At 37.3% G+C, this 18670-nt stretch overlaps 1 protein-coding gene across 13 annotated transcripts; it reads left to right on the forward strand.

Moving 5' to 3' along the window:
• Positions 1 to 2549: 2549 nt before the first annotated feature.
• On the forward strand, positions 2550 to 16337 carry LOC103715300 (serine/arginine-rich splicing factor SR30). 13 transcript variants are annotated; one of them, XR_015967912.2, is made up of 17 exons: positions 2550 to 2685; positions 3077 to 3168; positions 6921 to 7188; positions 8649 to 8714; positions 8876 to 8950; positions 9034 to 9142; positions 9226 to 9272; positions 9352 to 9409; positions 10815 to 10864; positions 11225 to 11281; positions 11386 to 11495; positions 11568 to 11672; positions 14881 to 14969; positions 15043 to 15209; positions 15483 to 15595; positions 15666 to 15752; positions 15848 to 16337. XR_015967912.2 is itself a non-coding variant. In XM_088702721.2 (15 exons), the coding sequence occupies exons 2-15, from the start codon at positions 3110 to 3112 to the stop codon at positions 15860 to 15862; spliced, it is 1140 nt and encodes a 379-aa protein (XP_088558847.2). In that variant the 5' UTR covers positions 2550 to 2685; positions 3077 to 3109; the 3' UTR covers positions 15863 to 16337. The 13 variants fall into 13 exon arrangements, 2 of the variants coding, with proteins under 2 accessions (XP_088558847.2, XP_008801108.1); XR_015967913.2 differs by having other exon boundaries at positions 15043 to 15141; positions 15562 to 15595; XR_015967914.2 differs by having other exon boundaries at positions 15043 to 15141; positions 15848 to 15943.
• The last annotated feature ends 2333 nt before the right edge of the window (positions 16338 to 18670 follow it).

Raw genomic sequence — 18670 nt, forward strand, 5'->3', positions numbered from 1 at the left:
ATTTTTAATATGCAAATAACAGGAACCTCTTATTTCGTTTTTTGAAGTCTTTAAATCGAATTCAATGTAAATAAAAGCAAGTAGTTAAGAACATGGAAGTAGAATTCTTCATTCATTTATTTTTTAAAAAACCGATGCCCACATCTTGTAAAATAGTTGATTACCAGTAAGCTAGATGACATGCCTTTGTTTTGATTTTTTTTTCAAGAGTTCACAATAAATTCAATTTAATGAAAATCAAGTAGTCAATGATGCGGAGAAAATGCACCAAGCAAGAAGAATTTTTATTTATTTATTTTTTTTAAAAGAATGTCTATATCATACAAAACAGTTGATTATGAGTGGTCTAAGCAACAAGTTTTATTTTGTATATCACATGGTATATATGGCAACATAGTAACTTGCCTTAAATTCACAAAATTACTAAGGCCCTATTTGGGGGAGCTTTTGGAAGGCCAAAAAGCACTTTCGGGCTCTCCAAAAGTACTTTTAGATAAAAAATGGTGTTTGGTAAAATTTTTGGAAAGTTGTTTCAGCTTTTGTGGGAAGCTGAAAACAGCTTTTGGGGAGAAGCTCCAATTTGGAGCTTTCCGAAAATGCTATTTTCAGCTTTGTCGGGAAGCTGCTTTTTGGACCAAAATACCCCATTTAAATCTCACTTTTTCCCCCCAAAATCCTCATCCCGCCTCTTCCTCTCTCACCCATCCCCTTCCTCTCCCTCTTTTTCTTCTTCTTCCTCTCAACGCCGCTGTCACTGTTCCTTCTTCCTCTTCTTTTTTTTTTTCTTTTTTTTTTGTTTTGGGAGCTTATGGTTGCCCATGGTGGCAGCCACCATGCCGGCCACCACCCATGGCCGGCGACCCCTCTATATTTCAATGAAATAAAATAATAAATAAATAAATAACTAAATAAAATAAATAAAAAGAAAAATAATGGGTAAGTGGCAAATAATCTAATCTAAATAAATAAATAATATTAGTAATTATTTAACCAATTTTATCACCTAGCTAGAAAATTTATTAGAAAGATAAATGGTTATTAGAAGGATGAAAAATTAATTTACACTAATAATTATAATATTTTATATATTTATTATTGTATTATTCTATAAATATAATATTATATTACATTATATCATAATATATTGATATGTTATGTTAAATAATTTAATATTATATTAAATTATTATTCTATAATACATAATGTTATAGTACTATATTATAATAATATTATATTACATTACATTAATATTATACTATATCATATATTTATGTATTAATACATATTATATTTTATTATGCTTTGTTGTATAATACTGGTAATGTCCTTTATGGTCATTTTGTCACACAAAAGTACTTTCTCAGTTTGTTTACCAAACACATGTTAAAGTACCACAGCACTTTAGAAATGTAGTTACCAAACAGCAAACAGCTTTTTATAAACGCTCTGCTTCAGACAGCTCTACTTCTAACAGCTCTACATCCAAAAGCTCTACTAGTAACAGCTCCTCCAAATAGGGCCTAAGCCTCGCTTCTAGCTAGCTGTAGCAATCCAATTTCAAATTTCAAATAATTTCAACTAGTGCCTACAATACATTAATCGTTTCCATTATAAAAACAAATGAATAATTGAAAGAAAACACAAAAACTATTCAACTTAGGTTATTGTTTTAATAAAACCCTGATTAATCATGTAAAAATACAACGATACTAACCCTCTCAATTGCTTCGATTGGCTTGACATCGATTGGTATGTCAAATGCAAAAAGAAGTAAAGGCAAGAAAATTTGTTTCAGGCCTCCCACTTGTTTTCGTTATTATGATTGATACCTACAACACTTCAATTATTTCCATTATAAAAACAAGTAAATAATTGAAGAAACAATAGGAAAACTATATAGCTTAGGCCATTGAACTAATTAAACCTTCATTAACCATGAAGAAATAGAGGCTAGATTTTTTTTTTGAAAAAAATAGAGGTGAAGATTTTTTTGGTAGGAATATAATATGTTAAAAATGCTTTTCTAAAAGGAAAATAATTTTATTAGGGAAATAATAGGTTAAGAAGAGTTTGTTATTTTATTGAGAAGATGATCTCATAAGAGAACGAGAACTTAATATCCAATCTTTTATCTGATTGTCTGTTTAATCTTTACACAATTACACCATCAAAACTAGAATTCGGGTTGTATCTCTCGTGCGAAAGAACGATCGATATTTTTTCATAGCTTCAACTATCGGATCATATTTTGCACAACTTTTAAAGCACTCCAAATTTCTTCATCAGTCTATCTGCGTGGATCTTAAAGAGATCATCATATGATTTAATAGTAAATTCATGCGAGTGAAGGTGAATCCTCCGACACAACCCGGCCTCGAAACCGGGATGTGGTATAAAAAGTTCAGCCAGCATGACTTAGAAGGGAAATTACAATCAGTCTAAAAATCTTAACCTAACAGGCAATCACAACCGTCCACAATCCTCTCGCGCAACGGACGCGCTCAACACTAGCCGGGGTATGAAGATATCCGAATCAACGGTCAGAACGTAACACCCGAATCTTGAAGCAGCGGCGCCTCTATTTATGCCGTCGCCCCGCTCTCACCCAAATCCTACAACATTAGCCCCTTTCCTTGGTAAGCCCCGAACAAGGCAGCCGTCCTCGGTCTCTTCTCCGACGCCCAGGTGAGAGTTCATCGCCCGCCACCCCCCCGCCTCCCGGTCCGAATCGTACAAATCGTAGGGCAAAACCCCCTAATTTGCCCTCTTTATGGTCCTTTTTAGCTACCCGTTTCAACGGTGGAATTTTTCTGTTTCGATTCTAGGGTTTTACTGTTAAGGTTTCGATTTCTTGAAGCTATATGTTCTCTTGATCGCATCGTTTATCTTGAAGATATTTCTAGGTTTAAGCCGTGATTTTTTCTTGAAAATTGAGATGGGTAATGGACTTATCCCTTTTTTGTGAATTCGTTTTTCTCGATGGTTGATTTCTTGACTCAAGGTTCGTTTTTTTGCGTTTTTTATAGGATTTTCTTCTCATTTGCTGGTCGTTGTTTGATTTTTTCTCGGACTGCAGGAAATATGAGCAAGCGTTCCAGTCGAACCCTATATGTTGGCAATCTCCCCGGAGACATCCGCGAGAGGGAAGTTGAAGATCTGTTTTACAAGGTTTGTGAGTTTTGATTGAAGCTTATTGATGTGGCCTATTTGGTATGAGAGCAAGAAGTAGTTACTATTTTGATCTTTTATTGTAGGAATATAGAATTTTCTGATATTCCCATTAAAAGTTCTCAGAGAATCTGCGTAAGAGGCAAAAAGTCATCGTATATATTTTTTTTGATGTAAAATAACATGCAAATGTGACAGGTTAAGCACGGCTTATGATTTCTGGAAAAATAATAAGCCCACTTTGTGTGCCTTATACAATTTTAGGATTAGGTTTTTTTTTAAATGAACTCTTCTTTTTATTTTTATGGAGATTTATTTTGATTCTTATGTGGTTGGGCTGTTTATGTGCTGCCAGACTTAAATGTCTTTGAACTTTTAGCTTGCTTCTCAGGGTAATTTGGTGCAATACTTGTTTTGTGAAACAGTGTTGAAGGCTGTTGAAATTGGACTTATTTTGGATTTTTATTACTACAAATGGACCTGTTAACAGGCCGAGCTGCTCGGGCTCGGCCCAGTAAAAGCTCGGCTCGTTAGTCAAACGAGCTCGAGCTCGAGCCCAAAATGAGGCCCATTTAAATTCAAGCTCGAGCCCGAGCCCGAGCCCGAGCAGCTCACGAGCCCATTTAGGCTCGTGACTTAAAATTGCCTGGCACCAAGCACGGTGCACGGAGCAGGTCGGGCCAGTTTCCCATCATTTTGAATTTGGTTCTGGCGTTGGACCTCCTTTGTTTTCCCCCTTCCCTCCCCCCACCCGTACTTGCCAGCTTTTTTTCACACCCAGTTGCCGTATAGGACCAGTGCTTCCATATTCGTGTATCGACGGAAACTGGGGCGCTCTCCTCTTCCCACAAGCAAAAGATCTGCACTGTTACTCGCCGCAGCAAAAAGCAATCAAACGTCCCCTTAAAAGACGAACACAACAAAAACCAAAGTAACTTTGTTTCTCCTCCCTAACAGGCGACAACTTCACTGCCCGGCCGAAACGGAAAAGATGCAGGGAGGCGAAGGCCGTAAGCACAAAAAAGGCGGTGGCAAGGGCGACGTGACTGTTCATTTCTTGTGGGGGTTGTCACCACAACACTCTCTATCTCTAGACCCAGGTCCAGGGTACGGCTAGTCCCAGAGGGCTCCATTATATCTTTTGCAGTCCCTACCAACCTACTACTATTGATACTAGTACTAGGATTAACACCTATACTTTTCTTTGGTTTTTGTTGCTCATAACCCCGTCAGAGAAATTTCTTAGTGTTACAGGGAGGCAGGGCAGCCTCGGGAAGCACAGTGCCTGCAAACAAAGCACTTAAATGTAAAGGCTTTTTATTTGAAACCGGAGGAAGAGCAAGCCCAAGCTCGGGCTCAGGCTCGGGCTCAGGCTCGTAACTGAAACGAGCTTTACGAGCTCAAGCCCGAGCTTTTGCTTTGTCAAGCAAGCCCGAGCTTGAGCCCAATACAAAGCTTGGTACCGAGCCCGAGCCCAAGATTCTGTGAAACGAGCCGAGCCCGAACCTCCCAGGCTCGGGCTCGGCTTGGCCTGTTAACAGGCCTAACTACAAATGGCCAAGTTAATAACTTGCTTTTTTGGGGGGGGGGGGACAAAGATGTTGAATTTGAAAGGATAATTCATGCCCATTTGGACTAGAGTTTCAAAAATTTTTAGTGTGTAGCAGCAGCATGTACAATAAGTTCTGTTGTTGATACGTGATGATTTAGGTGATATAACATCCTAAGCCATGATTATGTAAGATCTATTGTTGACAGATCTTATTTAGTTCCAAGACAAATTTACTTGATGTGCCTTATAATGGGGCTATTGCTAGTATTTTTGGGGTGTAAGGTGTCTTTTGATTGTGTATTTGTGTGTGTATATATATATAGATATCCAATATTTACTTTAAATAAATGCTTTTTCAGTTTTTGTATCCTTGTTTACAACAAAATCTCATCTCATGGGTTCAGATCAAATTTAAGAGATGAAAGTAATATATGATTGCGAGAACTTCAATTGGTTTACCGAAAAGGACATGATGAAAAGTGCATGTGTTTTGACATGTTTATATTAGCAAATGGAAAGCAAGAATGCATTGAATTTGGGGATTTCAAGGATGTCAGAGTATTATAAATACCATTCTTGGTTAGAATCTCATTACTATATATGTTACTCAGTTGTTTGAACTTCTCAAAAACGGTCAATAAGTTTGTGGAGATGCTAAATGCAGAAGAGATTCAGGTAGACAACTTCATAAAGTTGAGATTTTGAACAGGTTCAATTGCTCATCGTGGAGGAGCAAACTCAATACATGGTTGGGGTCACACAATTTGATATGGTCATGAAGCACTGTTAGCCCAGTAGGGTTTCTAAACCATGTTAAATTGCTTCTTCTGACAAATTGCATGGAGCCTATATGGTGACAACTGGTGATTAGGACTATCATGGGACTATTCACTCTAGTTTTTGAAACAGAATTACTACCTAGGTGTTTTTATAATGCTTCCATAAGAGGCTTATCGACATGTGTAAGTTTTCAAAGTTTTTTGTTTCAAAGTTCTGTACTACTAAGTTGTTAGTAAGGGGTGTAATAAGGAATTGTAGCCTTAATGTGTTTTAAGTAGAAAATGAACCTAAGAATATGGGGTTAAATGTGTTGTGGGTATACTCGTCATGCATGATATGTACTACCGAGCAATTTTATGAACTTTTTAGTCAAGCATACCATAGACTATTTCAAATAAACCTTGGAAATTGGAATAGTTATTGAATAAATGGGTTTTGGAGGATTGAAGCAAGAATCAATCAAGTTCAGCTGACTTATTTTGTTGGAGTTGAAGCTGAAAAAAGAATCACATTGTGATAACTGATGTAAGCAAAGAAGACTCCTTTATGAATTAAGAAAAGGTGTTGTTCGTGTAGTAAGATCAGATAAAGGTAGATTGTAATAGACTAAACCTTTTAAAAGATGAATATAATTCTTGGGAGCTTCTTGCATGCGACAGGTGGGTTTAAGTCTACAATTCTGGAGTGATGCTAATAGTTCAAATTGTCAAGACAGTTGATTGAACATGAATACTTATTGTTCTATAATGTGTGTGGAGATTTTTTTAATATTGGGACTGGATGTTGTACTACTATTTCAAAAGGCTTCTGTTCTTTATATGATTTTAGTCACTATTGTTGGATAAAGATGGTTACAGATATGTTTCTTGATGGTTGTGCATAGATAATGGAAAATTACTTTATTGCTAATGTATCGTGGAAACTAGTGATTTGAAAAGAGATTTGTTCCTGTTTAGATTTGAAAAGAGATTTCAGTACATGGGAATTTACTCACTTGATTAACCTAGATATTTGCACACATAATGTTGTTGTGCCTTTGTACAAAAAATGTTTTGATAAAGATTTGTTCCTGTTTTGGATATTTATGGCTATGCAACAAGTTCAAATGACTTCGAATCATTTAAAGCAAGCAAGTTTTGAGTCTGAAATTGGAAAATGAATTAGGAAGAAGCATTTAACCATTATGAAGGGATCGAGTTACAACTAGGTTCTAGAAGTTATTAACCTTTTCTTGGAATCTACAATGGAGAAAAGATTGGAGTGTAAGATTTCTTACCAATTGATTATGAAAGTGTGCATGTTTCAGATGGTTTATTTTATTCTAACTCATAGTGAATTTAAATAACTGATCCACTTAAGAAGGCAATATACATTTTCAACTAAGTATCTTCGACACATTTGTTGTTTGCGTCGAGCTTAGAGCGGCATGGGAGGGCATTTCCTATGTGAGGTTGGTGTTGGGCACTGAACGCATCCTCCTCGAGGGAGACTTGGCCATGGTGATTGAGTGGGTTCGGGGTCGGAGATGTCGTGCGGAGGGGAGGCCGCTGCTCCATGACGTCCGCAGATTGCTGGGGGAGTGTCTTCTATCAGGCCACGCATGTATACAGGGGGGCAGACAGTGTTGCAGACTGGGTTGCCTCCTATGCAACCCACCATTCTGGAGGTTTCATTTGGGCGAACCACATGTCAGTGCTTGTGCCTTATGTAGTCTTTTATTTTTTGATCTTGTTGGCCGTATTCACACTCGTTGAGTGGGAGCCGTTGTTGTACCAAAAAAAAACTAAGTACTTTCTCGTGTAATATGAAATATATGCCTTTTAAATCATTGACTGAAAGAAAGCTAGCGCACTCCATTTGCAAGTTTAGGGTTGTGGTGTAAAAGGTGGAGTTGCTGAATCAAGAATGCAGGAGACTACAATGGATTAAGCTATTAAAATAATAATTTGATGTGTTCATTGTGATATTAGAAATGTTAAACTCATTAAACAAGTAGTTTTTTTTTGTTGTTGGTGGCAAAAGAAGTGTCAAATTTGGAACATGTTTGACAATACTGACAGGACACACGAATTATGCTATTCGGAATAAAAATCAGGAGAATTATTTGCACAAAAGAAATCAGTTCCCACAATTATCTTGACGAGATTGGAGATATGAAAATAGACAACTTTAAGGATGGAAGCCTGACCATAGATATATCTTGAATGGAGGTATAGACACTCTGCATTTATTTATCTTCTCTATTGAATTCAGCACAGGGAAAGGTTGTTGTTTAATTTTGAGTTGAACATGTTGATAACTTCTCTAATAAAAGATAAGTGTTAATTGTCCATTGAACATATTCAGTTATATTGTATATGAAACAATATAATTGAGGTTTCTAATCAAATTTTCTAGGCTTTAATAGAGGCTCTAGCAAAGACCAATAACCTGTGGAGCAATAGCATTAGCAACTACACCATCTATCAGTGTTTTAAAAAGTGGCTTGTGTTTGCAGGTGTCAAGGCCTCAAGGGACTCTATAGCACTTATGCTGTATTCGGGCAGCATATGTGGGCCTATATGCAGTTAGTATTTTTTTTGAAACTATATCAAGATAAATAAAGTTTATTATACAATATAAACAACAATAATGATAGTAATTTTTTTGGGATAAATAATCATAATTATGAGTAACAATGATAATTAAAGGTTAGTGCTTATTACTTATTATGTAATACTAGTAGCAGTTATCACATAATTGAAACCACATCATACCGAACCATTAGTTTGAATATGCTCCATCTGCGCAGGTCCACATAAGAATGGGCCATATATTTGGTTCCATAATGCTAAGTGGGCCACATATGCAGCTGTACAATGCTAGTTGAACTACATGTACAGCTTCATAATGTTAAATGGACCAACTTTTCTGCCCACAAGCACTATGACCACATATGCTAACTGCATATGGGCAATGCAGCGCGGTCAAGGGGTTGCGCTTGCATATGCGGCCTTATGCACCACATTTTAAAACTGTACCATCTATTATTGTGAACAGTTTACAGTATTGTAGATATTATGCTACCAAAAAGGGATTGCAAATATTGATAGTTTTCTGCTTCATATTTCTGATGACATTTAATATCTGATTTAAATGTGTTTTGCAGTATGGGCCCATTGTTGATATTGATCTGAAGATTCCTCCAAGGCCTCCTGGTTATGCTTTTGTTGAGGTAGTGTTATCCTCATGACCAAATGTTATGGGAAATTCTACCCTGTATAAAAAAAACCAGAATATTTGTGCTAATTGTAGTTCACTTATTTTTGTTGCTAAACAAAATAAAATAAAAAATAATGCTGGTTAGCATTCACAGTATATTTCTGTTTCTTGCAGTTTGAAGATGCTCGTGATGCTGAAGATGCTATTCGTGGTCGTGATGGATATAATTTTGACGGTCATAGATTAAGAGTAGGCATTTTTATCGACAAAGTTGTTAGTATTTCTACTGATCTCTTGTTATTTTACAGCTAAGTTCTTTTTCTTGCATACAGGTGGAACTTGCACATGGTGGACGAGGCCAGTCTTCATCATTTGAACGACATAGCAGTTATAATAGTGGGGGACGCCGTGGTGGTGTCTCGAGGCGTTCAGAGTATCGTGGTGCGTTCTTGGCTAAAGTTGTGTGATTGTAATCCTAAATATGAATTTTGCTTTTGAGGTTTGTTATATGTTATTTCATGCAGTTCTTGTCACTGGTCTACCTTCGTCTGCATCTTGGCAAGATCTAAAGGTTTGGAAATATGGTAGTATTTTCATTCTAAATTTTCCCCTTTTCTGGATACTGTGGTTTTGAAATTCTCCAAATTCAGGATCATATGCGCCGAGCTGGTGATGTTTGTTTCTCTGAAGTGTTCCGTGATGGTGGAGGTGAGCTGCTCTAGATCTCTATTTGATATATAAAAAAAGGTTTGTGTTTAACTTAAAATGATCAGGAGGTAGCTTTGAAAAACTCTGTCCAGTGACTCCAGTCTTTGAATGACCTGTTTGCAACTATGTGTGCGCGAGTGAGTTGGTATATGGGCTCATGTATGCTTATATGTATGTAAAATGTTCTACTTAGTGATATTGGTGAAATGGAGCAAGTTTTCGAATTCTAGTTTACATAAAACATTTGATCAAATGAAAAAGAAGGAAATAGTTAAATGGAAGAAAAGAAGATCAAGAGTTTTCTCTTCTTTGGTTTAGCCAATGATAATGTGTAGGAAGTTGTGGAAGAAAGTGCTTAAGGTATTGTGGTTTAGCATGATCTGGTTGCCTTTTTGCTCTTTCCTTTTTGTAATTTTTTTTGCCAAAATTGCCACCTAGATTGGAGGGAGTATTTGAGGCCATATATAGGTAATTTGAGCTTGTTCTCAAATGTTTTCATTAAATATTCTTTTCATTGTTAAAGATTTTCTGATTAGGCTTTCTTTTTTTTTTATCAGCTGAGAATGGATTTAGAAATTCATTTGGTGCAGTAGATCTTGAATTTTCATATGCACCGTTATATGCATGGACGTATCTACATAAAACACATACAGACTCATATACAGATATTAGCATGTACATGTGTGTGTGTATTCATGCTTTGATTTATTCTAGTCCTTCGAAAGTCTCATTCTAACCTAATGTTAAGTATCCTTTTTTTGTTTAACTTGATTGATCTAACTGCCAAACGTTAAAATTCTTGCGTCCTCTGTGCAATGATTATGGCCTGGGTGTTCCTTGCCTCCCGATCTCTGTAAGGCCAGTTTGACAATTGGACATTAGCTTAGCTACATGACTTGCATCAAAACAAGCAGTTTGTACTTTGTATTGCTTGAACTGTAACTCAATATTGGCAACTTTCTTGAATAAAACACTGGTAGTCGAGTTGTATTTTCCTGCGAAGTTGTTGACATTGTACCACTTTTGAAACTCTTGCACAATCTCAACAAGATGACCTTTGTCATCTGCATCTCCACGAACAATGCTTGGAGGTAGCGGTGGTGATGATACCTATGGTGGCAGTGGCATTGTACCATTGTTTTCTCTTGTTTCTTCTAGAGGATAAGGCCTACATTGGGAATGATTTTTCTTTTTTTCACCAGTTGTGCCTTTTTCTTCACCTTTTATGTGCAACTACTCTCTCTCCTCCCTCTCTCTTCACATGCACATCACTTACATATTGACGCATGATTTCATAATTTGGCCTCTTGTATAAGATGAAGGGGCTGTGGATTTTATTTATCTTGTAATCAAGAATTCTGAGTTAAATAATTGATATATTATTCATTCTTTTTTGCTTGTGCAGGTACTACAGGAATTGTGGATTATACAAACTATGAGGATATGAAATATGCGGTAGGTCGATCATGTCTTCTGCCTGTGATCTGCTTGTACTTGCAAAGTGGCATGTAATGGTATGGAACCGCTGGCCATTTAAGTAATGTAATACTCACTTCAATGTGGGAAAAGGCCTTTATCAGAAATCTAAGTTTTCCTTGGAGCCTCCTCTAGTTATTATGCTCTGTAGCTAATATCATATTGATGGGAAAAGGCTTTTGGGTAAAGAATGATGATGTTTTACTATAGCTCCTTCTGTTAAGAATTCTTTCTTTCTTTCTTTCTTTCATTCTTTCCCTTTTTTAGATTTCGTAATATTTAATTTTGTCTTTATTTTTGTAAAAAAATTCTTCTGATAGTATTTTTCTCCATTGGCAGATCAGAAAGCTCGATGACTCTGAGTTTCGCAATGCATTTTCTCGGGCATATATAAGGGTCTGACCTTTTGCAAATCATTGGCAGCTGCTTCTTTCTTTTTTTCTGCAACATGTCGAGTATGCTGAATTTCTCATCCAATTTCCAATATTTTTGTTCTATAGGTGAGGGAGTATGATTCTAGGAGAAGCTTATCTAGGAGCCGAAGCCGTAGCCGTTCCTACTCAAGAAGCCGGAGTCCTAGTCGCAGTAGAAGTGTCAGCCGGAGCCAAAGGTTGGGTGTAGATTTATTTGCCATTATTGTGATAAAATGTGATGTCTTTTAACATAAATTGAATATTTGCAGCAAGTCTCCGAAGGCTAGATCATCACGCCGTTCTTTGTCGAGATCTAGATCAAGATCTGTGTCTTCTCGATCTCGTTCAGGATCAAGGGGGCGCTCCTTGTCAAGGTATGCCTTTGTCTTTTCAGATGATTCTGAGTTTGTTTACCTAGAATAAATTGCATGTACTTGTTTTATGGTTCATAGTTTACCATAAAGTTTCTTGTAAAGGCCCTGAAAGGGCCATTCAAAATTGTATTTAGTTGGGGATATCATACTTTACATGGTCTTGTAAGGTGCAGCAATCTTGCTCATGAGTTGCATGTTACATGTCTGAGAAATTATAGAAATTGCAATGGTGTCTTGCTATATTGAAGGATAAGTTGGGGATGATTTGCAGTGTTTATTTGATTTGTATAAGGGGTGATATGCACTTGCTACACCTTTACTTGTCAGCATTCAAATATGATATTTCCTGCTATGTTGAAATAGCATTTACTAGTCAGCTTAAATTTGCCTTTTCTTTTAGCTTGTTGACGTTTTCTTGGCAAATTGATTACTTAGAGTTGCCACTGCTGCTACTGTTATTAGCAGGTGCAGGCTGTGTGTGTGTGTTTGTTTGTTATGCTGACCTGCCTTATCCCATGGACCACATATAATATGACAATTGGATATTTTAGATCTTATGAAATCTATCGATAATCCACTTTTTATTAGGGTTCAGACAATATTTGGATGGTTTTGGCTCATGGGAAATTGTGTTCGATGTTGTTGTGAGTGGATTGATTGGTGCTATTGATAGATTTGACCTCATGGTTTTCTCTTGCGTTCTTGGTTCATTAAGTGTGTCGATTAGTTGGTGATCTTAACAATCCTAATGATTGGATTCATATGCTTAATTTCCAATAGGAAATAAAATAGTAAATTGATTATTCATGGAATGACCATTCATCTATTGTATTTTCGTCAAATAGGGGGCAAGAAGACCATGTAAAAAATGGTTCAATTCGATGTTGTCTAATGATAAGTTAGAACATAGGTGTGGACTAAATAAATCAATGAAGAACCCATTCTCAATGGTACGGAGAAAACATTTCTAGTCAGGGTAGTGGCAGTTGTAGTTTCAGAAATGTTGATTATTTATTTGATATTAGGGATATTTGGAGTTTGATCTTTGATGATACTTTTTTAGTTAGGGATAGTGATGGTGACAGTTTTTCTGTATGTTTTGATATTGAAAATCAGATTTTTGAGATCGACAATGATAGTTCTTTTCTGACTGAACTAGAAGGTTTTTTCTAGTTATTTAAATAGCGGGTCTAAGAGAAACAATCACTACTATTATCATCATATATGTAATACTCAATCTAGTTGGAATAATCACATTAATAGTCTGATTTGATTTGTTTTCAATGGCCATGATATGATCATCTTAGGATGATCCTTTTGTCAACAGATGCTCGTATTATACTTCTAGTCTCTGAAGGATGAGAACCAACTATGTAGCATCTACATCTACACCTGGATATGATGAGACACAATAATATTCTACCTAGCACTCTGGAATTGGAATATCCTGCTCAAGTTGTCTGAAAGTTCTGATACTTTTCAGAGTTTCCTGTTGAAGGACACTTGTGCAGGTAATGGTGCTTGCATTCTTAACATTTGAAGTCCCAAATAATTAACCTTATGTGTCCGGGCATTTTCTACTGAGAGCATTAGAGAATGAGAACAGAGAGTGAGAGATGGATTAGGAAAGGGGAAGGCTCTTGATTGATTGATCGAGAGAACCCAGTGGAGAGGATGTGCTGGCCGGTGAGGTAGCGACAGTAGTGCTGATGATTTTCGAAAGGCCTCCTTGGAACAGGGGCGCTGGAGAAAAAGAGAACACAGAGGAAGAGTGAGTATAGAGGAGGTGGTGATGGCAAACCAGGGGAGAAAGGAGAAGAATAAGAAAGTTTTTTTTTTTTTTGTTGGGGGGCAAGGTGGGGGGTGGATGGGTGGGATGGTGGAAAAAGGAAATATGTACAGCGCCTCTTGTGTGTCTCCGGCGAAGATGGGTAGCTGCCCCTTCCCTTGCTGGTTCGGATATTAAGGCAATCCTCCTTAACAGGATGCGACTCCCAGCCTCCTTAACAGGACAGTGCCAAAAATGGCAGGGATGCAAGGTCCAGCTCCCCACCACTGGCAACCAAAGAAGGGAGGCGGGTGAGATTCCAGCCTCCTTCCTCATTTGATCAAACACTAGAAGGATGGAAAATAAAGGAATAAAGGAAGATAGGGAGAAGCAGGGCGAAAATGGGGAGGTGCTCTACTTCTCTGGGTGTTTCATGAAGTGTGTAATGACATGGCATTCCCACGAGCTTGTGCCTAGTGCAGACATTTCTAGCTGAGTATGGAGGGCGCTCTATTTTAGGTTTGCCAAGGGTTGTCAGTGGGCTATGTTGTGTCCAAGTGTACAAGTATCTGTACTCCAGAATTTGTATTCATGTAATTGTAGAAAATACCTGTCAGTTACTTGGAGGTTGCAATGTCGAAGAGGATAGCAACAGAGAGTAGTTGCAGCAGTTTGAGCAGAGCAGTTTCAGGGGCTAAGAGGGATGAGACTAGAGAGGGGCAGTGATGATGCAGCAGGCACGTTAAAATTAGGTATAAATTGTGAATATATTTTGGTCTTATTAGATCTAGATGTTGGTTTTTTTTACCAGTTGCATTTTGTTGGTGTGAAATCCTTAATGAAGTGACTATAACACAAAGCTTGTCAACCAGTCTTGACTTAATTTTCACAGCTGCATAAATAAATCTTATGTTGCCTCTGTCTGCACAATTCTTTCTGGTTGATACTGTAATTCAAACTCATGCATGCCTAACCACGCAGTTGCAAGTGATCTTCTGCACTTGTGGTGGTACTTTGACCTTTAACATCATTTCCACTATACTGGGGTTGGCAGGTTCAATTTACAGCTGTTATTTCCTTTCAGTTTGGAAGATTGTTAACGTGACTGTAACTTATTGTACATTGTCATGCTACAAATCACTTTGTGCTTTATTTTGGATATTATTATTTATGAAATAAAATTTTGTTTCTCTAGCAGTAGCTTTGCATTCACAATTTTTTGTAGGTTTTTTGATAGTGTGCTTTATGATTGATGTGTTCATGAAAAATTAGTTGATTCTAGTGCCCCTGCCATTATGCTTGTCCCCCCTGCCCCCCTCATTTTGTGAGCTTTCCTCCAATTGAAAATTTTCTTTAAGCATGGCTGCCCGTGTGTAAGAACGTTCGATACTGTCCAGTTATCATCCTGTGTTTTTGAAAGTTGCCTTGTCTGTTTTCTAGATTTGGACCTATGCGGTGATCTGGGGATTGCATATTAGGATCTTGATGGGATTTGGTGCAAGTGCCTGCAATTCTTTTGGTTGTGTGAGGTATGCTGTTTCATAAGCGAGCAGCTTCGGAAATCCAGAAAGCATATTAACTTTTATGCCTTTTGGCCTTTAGCTGATACCCATTGGAGTTCAGTGGGGCAGAAAGGATGGGTTGCGACCATAGAGCTGGATTTCCATGCACTATGTGGAATTGGGACTCACCAAAACAGTGGTAGAAACAAGTTTCACCTTCGATCTTCAACATTATTTGCGGTTGGATTCTGGATTTGGATTTTGGTGGTATAATGAAAATGATACATCTCATCTCTATTATTCATTACGGATTATTTGTTGCTGCCTAGGTTTTTAAATTACTCTGGTCATTGGTAGTTCTAATTATAGTTTGTTGACTTTTGACTATGGCTTAAATATCACCGACCTTTTTAATGATATTTTTTTACGTCACATTATTGGATTGCTATGCATGTGTTAAATTTCCTTTGAGAATTGCATCCTTTCCAAGTTTTTAAGTAGCCTTTTTTTCCTTTCAATATGGTAACTCTGACGTGGAAGAGGTGTCGAGGCTTTTGGATCAAGCTGTTAAAGCAGCCATGTGGATATTGAATTGAGTTGTTTCTGGAACTTTTTGCAGATCACAATCGAAATCCAGATCACCCTTGATTTCTGTAAGTTACACCATGAAATTAGATCTTATTATTTTTCCATATTTGTTCAACTGAAACTGTGCTTGTGCAGCCACGCCGTAGCAAACCTGCGAGCAGAAGTCCAAGGAAGCACGGTCCTAGTAGGAGCAGGAGTTCATCGCGTTCTCGATCCCCTGCTGTATAAACAACTATTCCTTTTTACTCAATTTCTGATTTTGCGATAATATTTACTTGTTTGATGTTTTTTTTTGCTTTCTTTATGCCCCTGGACAGGCTAAGTCTGATTAAAGCTGATCTGTTTCCCAAGATGGTCAAATAGGAAGCCACATATTTGTGTGGATTGGGAAGGTTATGGATTACCGGAGAAAACTGTTTTGCTTGGCCACCATCTAGGGCACCAAGACTGTTGGTTGTGCTGTTAAAATTTGGAACTATGCTGAACTTATGTTAGGAAAACAAAACCGAATGCCAGAATTGCTGTTTATTTTATCCTCTCCTAGATGACGATTGTTGGTACTGTTGTAGTAGTTGCTTAATTAATACAGATTAGACCTTTGCATCAGACACTCAAGTAGAGCTGTTCCCGCCCCCGCTTTCACTTACAAATTGTCATTTCTGTGGGATTGATTTGTGAAGTACGGCGGCATGGGTTTTCTTAATGTGCTCAGGGATCAGGAAAGCTTGATGTTTGATTCGTTGTGTCTCGGAGTGTGTATGCTATATTGAGTTTCGAAGGCAAAACAAGTTTGAACTATACTTTTCATTCCGCCTCTTGATTTCTCTTTCCAAGCTTTATGTAGACCTCTTTGGTTTATTTAGATTGGATGTTAAATAATTGTTGTTTTTGTTTCCTCGTATGAGCATGCTATGGTTTATTTTTCAATCAAATGTTTTTTTTTGGACTAAATTTTTCAATCAATTGCTGCTTTTCAACCAGAAGAATCAAAAAAAGAAAAAAAAGCTGAAGAATCAAGTGGTGGATCGTCTTTATGAAGTTTCCCATAAGTTCAGAGCCTGGAATGCTTTGCCACCAGCTTTCTTTTCCCTTTTGTTCTTTTTCGGAGCTTATTGCTTTACGGAAGTAGTCGGGGATGATACCATCCTTTGGACGCGAGGATGGGGTCGGTTCATTGAAGTTAATTATATGGATTGGTGCGGTGCTGAAAGGATGGGCTAATGAATTGGTACAGCAGGCAGTGAAATTTGGTGGGCTCTTGTGAAGTGTTGTCATTTTGATTGGAACTTTTTGGGGCAAGGAAGTAGTTGTTTCAGAGGGTGGGACAGTGGTCGAGCACCCGGGGGCATAAAGTGAGGAATCAGGGTGCTTGATTGCTTTTGGTTAACAAAGATCAGGCTATTCTGATGGCGTTTAATTTTTTTTTAAACTCTTTTCGTTATCATCTCCTTCAGAAAACTATTGTTGTTTACTTGTTTAATATATTTTAGGTGCCAATAATCTCAAAGGTAATCCAATTTAACTAGATGCCTACCCATCTGACTTAATGTTATAGTCTAAAATCGACAATTCTTCAAATTTTACCCTAGATGGTTGAAATTATATAACTATAGCGTGACATGAGCACCTTGCAAACATCTCCACTGTATGGAGACCATCTAATTCTGTTTGGTATTGCAGGATTCTTAATTTGTTCGTTGCACTCATGCCGCACAACTCAAACCCAAGTAATATTTGGATCGGACCAACAAAAAATTGGAGAATCCAGATTTAATCATTTTTCGGTTTGGATTTAATATTGATTTTTGTAATCCATCGAATTTTTCAAGTCAAATCAGGTGAAAAATAATCCAGAGATAAATCATAATAAATATGTATAAATTGATTACCTAATTACATTGCAAACATATTATGCAATAAAAATAGTAGAAAATAATATTCAAATATTTTGGAAAATATATTTTATATAATATTTTATTGATAATCATACGCAATTATAATCAAGAACACATTATTGACAAATTATATTTAATTTCTTACATTCAGGGTTGGGGTTCGAAATACATAGTATACTAGTTTTGAACCCGTTCATGCTTTCGTATCCGAGCCCAATCCAAACAACTTCTGAGGAAGTTTTGGATTATTTCTCTTGCTAACAGATGGCAATGGCTCACCATGGATTAAAGTTCACAACGGCAACAAAGTTTTGGAATAATCTGCATTATAATAACAGAAATAGCTGAGGAAAATGATTACTTACAAGGTCCTAGAACTCAGCACTTTCAAACATGGTATCTATCCTCCCAGCTGTTGTTCCACGAGTGAAGGAAAGCGTGCCACGGTGACATCCGGCTGTGGGGAAGGAAGGGGACTCGCCAGAAAGGAGCAGCATCAGAATCCGCACACAACCACCTTCTTTTGTGGCCCTCATTCGGAAGCCACATAAGGTGCCCCACTCTCGTTATCTTTTCTCCCACCATGTCGTCCTCGTTCTTTTGTCCCAAACCAACACCAACCACAGATCAACACTTACGTCAAGAGAAACACCACTCTCCTCTTTGACACCGCTTTCTTGGACGCTATTCATCTGCGTTCCATGCGCTTGCACCCACCTTCTTTTTTTTTTTTCTGTCCCTTACATTTCCTTTAAATTTGTATCATTCCATCACAAGGCCAAGAAGTGGGGCTTAAGCAAACTAGATCACGCTCAATCTAAGTATGGTTCATTCTGAGCGAGGCTTAGACTGCACGCAAAAATGAATAGTTGATAGATACACATGACCATCATGTCTTCCTGGATAAATTATTTAACTTCAATATTGAAAATGGTTCTAATGGTCTATTATAGAATCCTTGGTTAGAACTGTATAGTTGTTAGTTGTTACAAGATGCTTGACAAAGCATGACAGGGTGACCGGGGAAAGAAGATTCGCCTTCCTTCACACCGAATCTACCATCCACCTCAAAGATTTCAAAGTACTCCAAACTCTATCATTTCTCTTCCTCCTTCGAGTTAATAAAAAATTATACGCTACACTCAATTATCAAGTATTACAATTGCTCTATTTTATAGCCTCATTTATCAAGTATTTATCAAGTATTTATCTTGATGCATCTCTAAAATAAAAAATAAAATGAAG

Source organism: Phoenix dactylifera, chromosome 8 (assembly GCF_051530095.1).
Source record: "Phoenix dactylifera cultivar Ajwa chromosome 8, Ajwa_hap1_PhDact_Kaust_v1.1, whole genome shotgun sequence".
Lineage (NCBI taxonomy): Eukaryota > Viridiplantae > Streptophyta > Magnoliopsida > Arecales > Arecaceae > Phoenix > Phoenix dactylifera.

Coding starts and splice junctions, on each gene's coding strand:
- LOC103715300 (XM_088702721.2), top strand. CDS start 3,110: ATGTTGGCAATCTCCCCGGAGACATCCGCGAGAGGGAAGTTGAAGATC. Junction 9,143..9,225: donor GAGGCGTTCAGAGTATCGTG/GTGCGTTCTTGG, acceptor TATTTCATGCAG/TTCTTGTCACTGGTCTACCT. Junction 11,282..11,385: donor TTTCTCGGGCATATATAAGG/GTCTGACCTTTT, acceptor TTTGTTCTATAG/GTGAGGGAGTATGATTCTAG.